General features: G+C 42.6%; 1 protein-coding gene across 1 annotated transcript in view; it reads left to right on the forward strand.

The window, feature by feature from the left end:
* The window catches only part of kcnq1.1 (potassium voltage-gated channel, KQT-like subfamily, member 1.1), a gene marked incomplete at both ends in the record, with an annotated part of 96,670 nt that overhangs the window by 40,068 nt on the left and 44,366 nt on the right, over window positions 1–12,236 (forward strand). Inside the window, 5 exons of the mRNA XM_084437281.1 lie at window positions 3,137–3,227; window positions 9,932–10,058; window positions 10,998–11,076; window positions 11,422–11,518; window positions 12,073–12,213. Coding sequence (XP_084293407.1) covers window positions 3,137–3,227; window positions 9,932–10,058; window positions 10,998–11,076; window positions 11,422–11,518; window positions 12,073–12,213 — 535 coding nt within the window. The remainder of the gene's footprint in view (window positions 1–3,136; window positions 3,228–9,931; window positions 10,059–10,997; window positions 11,077–11,421; window positions 11,519–12,072; window positions 12,214–12,236) is intronic.

Raw genomic sequence — 12,236 nt, forward strand, 5'->3', positions numbered from 1 at the left:
CTGGCAAGAGCAGAGGTTTTGAATGAGATATTTGCAACTTGTGAAATCTGAACTCCGCAAACATCAACTTCATGCAGCAACGCTACTATCACTGTTCCAGTGGGAGCCCAGGCGCGCTGCCCCCTTCATCAAACCGAGCGCCCATCAGTCACGTGCCTCCTCCATGCTTCAAGCCAGACAACACAGCCCGGACAACGCGCTTCATACATTAGTGTAAGGTTGACATCCATGCATTCTCTTTGATGTGGGGTGATGCCAAAGTGTTGTTTAAGCTTAGAAGATTTAGGATAGGCTGTGATAATCTGACATCATTCTTGTCATTTCTGCTGTTTTCATATTGCCACATATGTTTTCCCATCTATTATTGAATTGTGTTATAATATTATTTTGATAATTGATTAGTATAACTTCTATAAATATTATTAACTTTTAACCACGTCCGAGCGTCATCACATCTTAGGTCACTTGATTGAGTCAAGAACTCCTCCCGCAGACTGAGATTGATGAATAAATTAGACTATTGATAAAGGTTATCTTGTTTCCCTGTACAAAACAGGGTGGTGCCCCATACGAGTTGATTTAATGCCTTAAATCCATTTTCCTTCATATTTGTGATAACCGCGGTATAAGTAAGGGATAATCAATGAGTAGGTGTGCGTTAAACGGTTTGAGGGCATGACGTGGAGGCGAAGAACCACCCGACGTGCACCACCACGTTATAACAAGAACTGAAAAAACAGTTTTTGATTTGGGGACAGTGAGGTGTCTGGCTATCATAAAGAGTTTGTTGGCAAATAGATTTGACAACTGGACAACGGATGCGTTGCACAGCAAATATGCAGTATCCAACACTTCGTTCATGGCTAGCTAGCAATGGTACAGCAGGCTATGGGATTAGCTCATTTGAATTGCTGTCAAAGCGGGCGCATTAATTTAGATCGGTAATTAAACTTAAGCCGAACTACGTGTGCGTATACACGGTTTTAACGCACGTCTGCTGGCCAATCAGAAAAGAGTATTAACCCAGGCCATGGTATAATCATAAATTATACCGGTCATAGTCATAGCTCTAACCCTAGAACACGCTACATCAGATATGCAAAGATTTGTCTGAAAGACCATTTATTGAATGTCATGAATGCAGGTCAATCTTTCATGCCTCCTCTGTGGGAACTGTTTGTATAGGGCCACCTCTGCAGCTTGCTTTGGGACTGAAGAGTACCACAAGCTCTTAAGAGTTCTAGTGACAATTGAAATGGCAGAGCATCCATGCTGGTATGACCAACAGAATAAGAAATATTGCTCTCCATACCGGGATAATGACTGTCATTAAGGCACTGTGTGGTATTTTGGGGTATACTTTGGGGTACTTTGCGATACATTTCCAGGCACTTTGTGGTATTTTATGGTACTTTGTGGTATTTTGGGGTATACTTGGAAACATCCGGCGGCGACTACATGCGCTGCTGCATAAACTGTTTGCACATATTTGCACCAATGTTTGTTTTGTCCTTGTTATGGCACCTTTGCACTGTATGTAGCAGCCTGTATGTCTGAGACAAATTTCCCTTGGGACAAATAAATGAATCTTGAACTTTGGGGCTCTTTGGGGTATTTTGTAGTACTTTGTGGTATTTCTGGTGTACTTTGGGGTACTTTGTGGTGATTAGTAGGACCCGAATTAAGCACTAGTTTAAGATTAGTGAGAGCTTCTTGAAGCACATTAAATGATAGCTGCATATTCTCAATGGCCACCTGAACAGAGTCGGTAATACAGTAGACAATAGTGTCATCAGCATATAGATGAACATGGTAACCAGTGAGTGAAGACATAATGTCATTAATATAGATGGTAAAAAGGACAGGACCCAACACTGAACCTTGGGGCACACCTTTAGCAAGGGATAAAAAATGTGATTGAATGTTGCCCAATTTCACACATTGACACCTAGATGCCAGATAATCATGGAACCAGTCACAAGCACCCCTATCTGAACCAATGCTAGATAGCCTATTTAAAAGTAGATGATGATCGACTGTATCGAAAACTTTTGAAAGGTCTTCAAACAGGGCAGCACAGTGTTTTTTCTTGTCTAGTGCCGAGATTATATAATTAGTGACAAGAGTGATAGCTGAGATGGTACTGTGATTGGATCTGAACCCAGATTGGTGAGAGCTTAAAACTGAGTAGTATGAGAGAAAAGATTTCACTTGGGTATTTACCAGCGTTTCTTTAGCCAAACAATGTGGATTTGTATGTGAGGGGAAAACATAGTACACAATTCTTTACCCGTTTGACGGTAGGGGAAACCCTTTCAACAGTTAGAGTTTAACATGAAATCACATCAAAAGACCACCATACCACAAAGCCAAGGTGGCTGCTGTAACGAATCTTGCTAGCTAGCCTAAATAGAGGGCAATATGAATTAATGTAATCAATTACACCTGTGTCTACCCTACGCTTCCTGCTCCTGCTTAGGCACTCCACTATACCGCAACGCTGTCATGTTTTACCGAAGGAGAAGAAATTAAGAAGATGGTAGCTAATAGTGGCTAAAACAGTTAGCGAACGTTATGATAATTGCTGTAGCTGTTTTGCTACTAATGAGAGTTTGAGTTCGTCTCCGTTCCTGCCTGAGAAACAAAAGTTGAACCAACAGAATCAGCTACAGGATTCGCGTTAATATTATGCAAGTGCTGTCTTGAGCTAACTGGCTATCACAGTCTTATTGTGCTATAGATAGATAGATACATAGGTAGGCTATGTTTTTAATAATTAAATACAACCAGACGGAGAACAAGGAGGCTCATCTAATGTGCCAGATGAGCTACAGCAATTGGTCAATGAGTAGTATTACTTCTCCCTCTATGGGCATGCGAGCGGGGGTGCGGAATGCCGCAGACGGTGTGTTGATATCCCGCGGGTAAAGTTACTACTCCCAAGTTCCCCCATCTGTATGTGTGTGAATTGGTGTAGAAATGATCTAGCAGACAACCCTAGTGGGATGTTTCACAAGTATGTTGCGCCCTGCCCTGTGGACAACAGCAGCATTGTACTTTTACATTTTTGGATGGCAGTCATCCATATTGTATTACAATGTTGTCATGCTATTCTCTGTTCTTCTGTGTTCTGCAGGTTCCTCATAGTCTTGGCTTGTCTTATCCTCAGTGTTCTGTCCACCATAGACCAGTACCAGGCGTTGGCCCAAGGCACTCTCTTCTGGGTGGTGAGTTTCCTCTAGGATTGAGGGACGCCATTTTCAATGGCTTGGGTCCACGATGGCCAATACTTACAATCATGAAAAAAAAAGTCAACTTCAGTTTTTATTTAATTAAATTACTGTATGATGCCCATGCAAATTCTGTGAAAATATGTTGATATACATGTTGATATCTAGATGTATTTAGTCTTCTGGGCATACCACAAGATCAACAAGCATCACATGCTCTTGATCAGAAGTAAATTACATTACATTAGCTGCGGTTACATGATGGCTTTTCATTCGGAATGAAATAATCCGAAATTAAATAATTCGGAATGAAAGTTTTTTCCTGCGAGTTTACATGGGAAATAGTCATGCGGAATGAGGGTTTGCTTGGGAGACACTTTTAATCGCATTTATTCGGGTCCGTGTAAGGTTTGGGGCTTCTGATTGGACAGGGGTTTACGTTTACCGGTAGAAAACACTGTAGTCCTCGTTCAGGATTGCAGCAAGATGGTTGACCACATTATTAGTGCCTTTTTCGGACTAATTTTGCTTCTGTTAGTGAAGCAGCAGTACGACCAAAACCTTTTACTGCTTAGGCCTACACTTCGTCTGTTGAGGAGGAGAAGGGATTGTGACGGGACCTGCTAACGGTAGATCCGCATTTACCACTCATCTCGGGGGCATCACTGTACATCCCCCCGAGGTAAACACTCAGAGCAACAACACATTATTTTCTTTCCATTTATTGTAGAAAATATAACTAACTATAACTAATTGCATCAAGGTCGTATGCACACATTATACATAAAACATAATCAACATTTTTGACAAATTGATACAAGTTGCATATAACAAGGGACAGATCCATCTTCTTGCGCACTATGTACGTAATCGCGCCAGAAGCAGGCATGAAAATGGGTCAGGGGTGAAAAAGGTGAGAAGGGCGCGCACAATTTTTTGGGGGGTGCGCTTTCAAAGCATGCCCTGATGGGAGGTTTCACGGCACCAGAAGGACACTGAGCATTGGCATTTTTATATGTAAAAACATACAGGAAAACTACAGTAGCCCAGGCTAGTGATGTTTTTTAATATATCAACAAAGGCCAATAATTTGAGAGTAGGTGAATAAGAGGGCAATATTTAGGCCAAAACAGCCAAGCTTTTAGGGACACACTAAATAAACTACAGAGCCATTATATGACAACAATGGCCAAGCACCACGAAGAGGAATGACAGGACGATAAAATACACCCCCTTAGGGCACAGCACTCAATAGTCTACTCCCCTACTTCACTAATCAGTGTTTAGGCTACTACTAGCCTACTAGGCTTATTAGCCCACACTCCAGGAAGCAAAGTTAGCTAGATAGCTAAAGTGGGTAACGTGATTCACAGGTGATGTGAATGACGGGACAGTCATGACAGGTTTTGATTGGATAAACCGTCCCAATTTTAAAATGTCAATGGGAACTCCAATGTAAGCACTTCGAGAACTGTCTTACCCTACGCCCACTTTTAAGCATTTTGACTAATTACAGATTAGGTTACATATCAACTGATGACGACATTGTTTGCGGTTTTGTATGTGTGGGCTAATTTCATTGGTTGATTTTTCACTTGGTCTTGATTTCCGTAAGCCAGAATCCTTTTTTGATGCAAGTCAACAATACACATTGTCTGTACAGTCAAATACAGCTGTCTTTCTGTAGATAAGACTCCAGAATCGTTTTACCTAGCCTACAATGTTAAGTGAATGACGAGCTAGTAAGACTGCTGTCAACGGACTGTAACGTGGACTGTATTTTCACGAGGCCTGTAGGGGGTGACGGAGCACTACCAAAACAGTAAACAGGGATGAAAATGAAGCAACATGGCAGAATACAAGACGCATTTAAGTCAAAAACAGTCACTGAAAGAAGGTGCAAAAATCTGAAATCTTTTATTCGGGATTTGTATGGGTAAGCCAGGATTACCCTGGCTTATAGGAGCAATCGCCACTGCTGCAAGGCTATGTAACGTTAGTAATGTTATTACCAAAGTTAACCATCTAAAGTTAGCTAGCAACTCGTGTTTCGTTAACGTTACATTCTTACCTCGGGCTTTGCAACTACCATAACCAGTTGAGCGACTTGAGTCCTTGTCTTAGCAATCAAAAAGCGCAGCTGATATTGTGTAAAAAGTTGCGAAACTTGGCAAGTATTGTCACCAGGTCTCATGTCATCATCTCACACACTCTAGCGCCACCAACGTGTCAAAGTTGGAGGTACGTTCATGCATGTAACTTTTGCCCGTAAGTCCGATTTTATAATACATGGTACCGTTGGATTCCTTGGCTCAAGCCGAGTTCAACGCACCCTATGACGTCATTTTTCGCCATATTGGATTTTCGGCCATTTTGAATTTTGTGAAAAACACTTAAAATGCATCTCCTCCTAGGAATTATCACCAATCTGGACGAAACGCTGTACACACCATCTCTAGACCAATGGCTATTCAATTCTTACAGGGATTTTGAATTTGCAAAAGCGTTCGCTCATTACAGCTTATTTAAATTGGCATTGAAGCCGTCAAACAGTAAGTGGTGTTGTATCTTAGCAACGTTTTGAGGTATCGAAACCTCATTTGGCAGAGTCATCGAGGACATGCCCCTGTCCCCCGTCAGTGAGTCTCATCCCGACACATCAAACGCTCCAGCGCCACCAACGTGTCAGATTTGGAAGTGTGTTCATGCTGAATCGTATGCCCGATCTAAAAAATTCAAGTACCATTGGATTCCTTGGATCAAGCCGAGTTCAAGAGATCCTATGAGCTAATGTCCGCCATATTGGATTTTCCGCCATGTTGGATTTTATGAAAAACACTTTAAATGTATCTCCTCCTATAACCTTTCACCAATCTACACGAAACGTGGTAGGCACAATCTACAGATCAATGTCTACGAAATTCTTACAGGGATTTTTGATCCTCGAAAGCGTTCACCGGTCACAGCCGATCGAATTTGGCGTCCAAGCCACCAAACAGGAAGTGTGGTCAAATCTCAGTAAAATTTTGATGTATCATAACCACATTAGGCACACTCATCAGGGACAGTCCCGTGACCCCTGTCACCAAGTCTATGTTGACACCTCGAACTATCTAGCGCCACCAACCTGTCAAAGTTAGAACTGCGTTTATTCTGAACCGTATGCCTGTTTTTCAAAACTGGACGGGGTCAAAGCGTGGAATATTTATTGAAGTATACTAATCAATTATCAGGATAATATGAACACACACAATTCATCAATATATGGGAACACAAATGTGGCAGGATGGAAACAAAGCAGGAAGGGAATAAGTGATAGAGGAGTGCAGCCTGTTCCTACGATCTAAGCTTGAAACAACATAGCAGCCACAAACACATCAAACGAGCAGCGTTTAGCATGGGCCTTACGGTTTGTGTGGCGTACGGCTCGCTTCGACTGGCCAGCTCTCGGTGTAGTCTCGAAGACCACGTGACCAGCGTTGTTGGTTTGGTTGATGGGCGTCATCCGCCAGCTCTTTGCGTCGCGGTGTTGCTGTTGTTGGCGTTGTGAGTCGCAGTGACCCAGAGTTCAGGCTTGACACTCAGATTTTGCAGAGTAATACAGAGTCTATTCCGGCGCTGTTTCAGAATTAAAGTAAAAGCAAGAAAGAAGAAAGCAAAGTCTCACTGCTCCACTCTCGCTCTTGCCGAGAGGATGGATCCAAGGATCCATGTTTTACAGATGAAACGAGATGAAAACAAGAGTACAAGAGAAAGAACAATGGCGGCTCACAGGTTAAATACCTGCAGCTTGCTGGGGGGTGGGTACTTGTGCCCCAGTCCTGTGATTGGCCAGACAATATTGTGTACTGCAGTTGATGAGAGAAAGAGAGTGAGAGGTAGAAAGGAAGTGTAAAGTATGGCCTGTTCCGGCTGAGTCCTTTGAAGTGGAACCAGGACGTTGGTGTGAACAGTCCCAGTTCTCCTTTTGCTTACACAGGCACCCTTACAACAAAAGGGAGTGTGTGGATGAGAGGTAATCCGACTCTCTAATGACCGTTAGGAGGAAGTGAGTGTGAAAGGCCTTATCTGGCCCCATCTGGAGTGGTAAGCGCCTGCGCATGGCTCCTCCGCTCAACTCTTAAAATGTAAGCGGATTATATAAAACAACCCAAGGGTATCAAACGCCCTACTCCTTTAAAACACCAGTGTAAACGGTAGTCAAAACTGACCCTCAAAAAACACAAAAGCTGAATCCCAAATCGTGCACTTAGGCGAAAGTGCAGAGCACTCGCGGCCTTGTGGCCTTACATGCGCGTTCCCGCTAAGTCCACAAGGGCTCAGGGTAGTCCCAAAACGGAATTCCTAGGTCCACAAGTGCGCCACTGCCGCCATTTTGCGCACTTTAACCGCACTTACCGAAAGTCCGCAATTTCGCGGACTTAGGAGCAGAAAATACCCACAGTCCACCGCGTCTCATGTGCTTGAGTGCATCCGAGTCATGATCCGAGTGCATCACACATAAATTATGACATTTGCCGATAACACAACATTGATCTTGAAATCCACTTGCTGCAAACATATCCCACCCAACATAATTTTTTAATTATTATTAAATTAAAACAGACGTCAGTCGGTCAATTTGCAGAGCCCAGCGGAGAGCTGAGGAGCGCGTCAGAGCAGATCAGATTCCTATTTCATACAACAGAAAGGGACCTCAATAGGGAGAAAAATGAGCCCCCAATTTAGTTCACTTTATGTGGCACTGTTTGAAGAAGAGTTTGTAACCAACCCTGATAACCCATTTTTCCAACACATTAAACTGTGGAAACGTTATGTGGATGATGTATTCCTGGTATGGCAGGGATCTGTACATAACCTAAATTAGTTTTTTGTATACCTAAACAGATGTCATGAACACTTAAAGTTCACCATAAACCATGACCCCAGAGAGATTATATCAATATATCAGTGTATGATTGTTGGTATTATATGCTCTTGATAGTGTTTCAATGTGTTTTAATGGCTAGAAGGAGACTCAAGGGACTAGATGACTAGAGGGAATAGATGATGACTAAAGGGAGACGAGAGGGAGAATAGAGAGACTAGAGCAAGAGACACAGGGTTTGGAAAGCATCCATGGGGCGGAGGTCTGTGCTCTCTGAGTACCCTTCTAGTTTGGACTTTCAGGAGTGAAAGACACAGGGTTTGGACTGCCATAAAGCTCTCCACCTAACACATGCTGCAATACCAAATATGTCCTGCTCACGCACACATGCACGTGCACAGTATCCATTAGAGCAGAGGCAGCAAAGAAAACCCTTTCTTGTGCAGCTGTTATCAATAGCACTGAAGGCGTCCACCATATTGGCATGTTTACTGCATAGGATGACAGGTGTTTGGGAGAAAAGGGACGAGTTGGGGGGCTACATGGGCAGAGGTCTGCACTCAGTGCCCCTTTCTAGTTTACTTTGTAGTCATTACCCAGAGATAATGAATGAAAAGATAAAAATGACTTACCAAATACTCCCTAAGTAGTTGTCCATTGTCCTCATGGAGGTAGGTAGGGAGACATTTCAGGATGCACTCACATCTTACATCCAGTGCTTAATTTGTAAATCTGGAGGTGCCGGAGCAAAAAGTGCTCCTGTGACAACCAAAGCCTCTGAGAAGTCCCGGAGCGCAAAAAAAGTCACCAGTGTTGCGTTATGGTGTTAATTAATCCAATGAGGCCTTCTAGACCCATAGTAGGGTAGACACAGGTAATTAATCAAGGTCCCCTTCTATTTAGTGTGTCACAGCCAATCCGTGCTTCGTGTAGGCATATACATCAATCATCACTGCATTGAAACAATATTGTGTTTAATTCATGAGTAGCGTATTGTGTCATGTAGGAAATTGTGAAATGCCTATCAACATTACCTACCTGACAGGATGTGCTACCCATTAATTGAACATAACATAATGGGTGGTAGGTCATCCTGAGGAGGTTGGCTATATGACAACCTTTCAGAACACTGGGTGAACAAAATCATCATCATCATTAGCCATCATCATTATCATTTTTTTCCTGGGCTTTCAAGAAGTCCCAAACTAGGCATATGTCCCAATAAAGCTTTATTTTATATTTTGTAGACTATAATGTATGAATTGGAACTATTACAAGGTCTCGCCTTGACTCATAAATAGATTAGCAGATGAGCTTTAGTAGGCATAGCTTCCTTTTTGTTAATATTATATTGGGGTAAAATCAAAATGATTATGAGAACTCTTAAAAATGTCATCAACAAGTGACCTAAGCACACCGCCAAGATAACAAAGGAGTGGCTTTGGAAAAAGGCTTTGAATATCCTTGAGTGGCCCAGCCAGAGCCCAGACTTGAACCCGATTGAACATCTCTGTAGAGATCTGAAAATGGCTGTGCACCGACGCTCCTCTGAACGCTATGAATACATATGCGTGTGTGATATTTGAGTGTTTTATTTTTAATACATTTGCACACACAAAAAACTTTTTTCACTTTGTCATTATGGGGTATTGTGTGTAGAATTTTGAGAAAAAAATAATTTAATCAATTTTGGATTAAGGCTGTAACATAACAAAATGTGGAAAAAGTGAAGGGATATTAATACTTTCCAGATGCACTGTATTTATCAGTTTCTCTACCTCTATCTCCTCTGTCTCTCCCTCCTTCCCTCTTCTATCCTTATTCCCTATCACAGGAGATTGTCCTGGTGGTGTTCTTTGGTGTTGAGTACATAGTACGACTCTGGTCAGCAGGTTGCCGTAGTAAATATGTGGGGATCTGGGGCAGGTTTCGTTTTGCCGGGAAACCCATCTCCATCATTGGTGAGTTTACAAACATGTACACACGCACACACACCCACATACAACTCCAACAGACACACACACAAACACACACATTGCCCCTTATCCTTAAAGTATCTAATAATTACTTCTGGAATATTCTTTTTTTCTGGCTCCTTTGGAATCACTTCCATTTTTACAGGGGCGGATTTGCTATATTTCAGGTTTTTCAAAGAAACGGGCCCCAGATCACAATGGGGGCCCTCTGGTATGAATAGTGTTTAAGCTATATTGAAGAAAGAAATGACAAAAAATAGTGTAAAATGAGTATTGTTTTGTCTCATTTTTCTGCATCCTCAATGCTGATTACTTCCAGGTAGGTATAGTAACAAATGTGAAAAATAGTGATCGGCAATTAGAAATGGGCCCTTAAAACCCTTGGTCCATCCCTTTGTCTTTAACAGTACTAGGATTGCAAAGGGAATGAATATTTCTGATAACTGTAGAAGTGAAAAAATAAAAATAGAATACATTTTCCATAACTTAATGGGATTTGAGGGAATATTCATAACTTAAATCTAAGCTGTCATAAGCTTACAAAGTGATGGAATATAATGAATAATGCATTATAGATAACTGGACGTGATGAATTTGACTGTAAACCTGTAAAATCTAGATATGAACCAATCTAGGGAAGAAGTCCAGTAGTGTTACATTTGCAGCATGTCACTCAATTACAGTAAAATCTGTTTTTTGAGTGTTAATGCATCAACAGCAAGTCTGATATGTGGAAGTATTAAAGTATCCACTTGGATGCAAACATGGAGAAAAACATATAGAATATTAAGAGAAAATCCATAAAATAATTACAGCATAAATTGACCAACCTGGTTTCCAAAAGTTTCTGAAAATTCAGAAGATCTTTTGGAACTGTGCAACCCCAATTCTGTCACTGTCTGTCAATGTTCTGTCTCCATTCAGACCTTATTGTAGTTGTGGCCTCTATCATTGTGCTGGCAGTGGGCTCCAAAGGCCAGGTGTTTGCAACCTCCGCTGTCAGGTAAGGCTTTGTGTGTGTGTGTGTGTGTGTGTGTGTGTGTGTGTGTGTGTGTGTGTGTGTGTGTGTTTGCGCCCTTATGGGTGTGTGTATATATATTTGCTTGCATGCCAGAGTTGGGGTAAATGTTGGAGCAAATTCAATTTTAACTTAGTCAAAACCGAATTTAAACAGAAATGATAATTAATAGTTTTTGGAATGAATAAGAAGCTATTTGCATTGTTCTGGTGTATGTGCGTGCACATTCATATTATAGTTGGGGTCTGTCTGTTTACAGGCTTGTGTCTGGGTCAGGGTGTGTCTGTCTGTGTTTGTGTTTGCAGCACGTTGACCGTGTGTTTGTTCCAGGGGGATCCGCTTTCTGCAGATCCTGCGCATGCTCCACGTGGACCGGCAGGGAGGAACCTGGCGCCTTCTGGGATCAGTGGTCTTCATACATCGACAGGTGGAACCAACTCTGTATTCAACTCACCTGACATGGCCTGGTCATTCTGCTGCTTCACCTGTACACCACCTCACCTGACATGGCCTGGTCATTCTGCTGCTTCACCTGTACACCACCTCACCTGACATGGCCTGGTCATTCATGCTGCCTCACCTGTACACCACCTCACCTGACATGGCCTGGTCATTCATGCTGCTTCACCTGTACACCAACTCACCTGACATGGCCTGGTCATTCTGCTGCTTCACCTGTACACCAACTCACCTGACATGGCCTGGTCATTCTGCTGCTTCACCTGTACACCCTCCACCTGACATGGCCTGGTCATTCTGCTGCTTCACCTGTACACCACCTCACCTGACATGGCCTGGTCATTCTGCTGCTTCACCTGTACACCCTCCACCTGACATGGCCTGGTCATTCTGCTGCTTCACCTGTACACCATAGTACACCTGTACAAACCATAGCATAAACATACCCAAAATGCCTTTGTCATCCTGTCACTCTTCACTGTGTATTCATTACAAACTGTGAATGTGTGTGTGTGTTTTCAGGAGCTGATCACCACGCTGTACATTGGCTTCCTCTGCCTGATCTTCTCTTCGTACTTTGTGTACCTGGCGGAGAAGGATGCTGTGGACAGCAACGGGGTAACGGAGTTTGGAAGCTACGCAGATGCCCTGTGGTGGGGGGTGGTAAGCATCAGCTGTCTGTGTGT

The sequence above is a fragment of the Borostomias antarcticus genome (assembly GCF_949987555.1).
Source record: "Borostomias antarcticus genome assembly, chromosome: 4".
Classification (NCBI taxonomy): Eukaryota; Metazoa; Chordata; class Actinopteri; order Stomiiformes; family Stomiidae; genus Borostomias; species Borostomias antarcticus.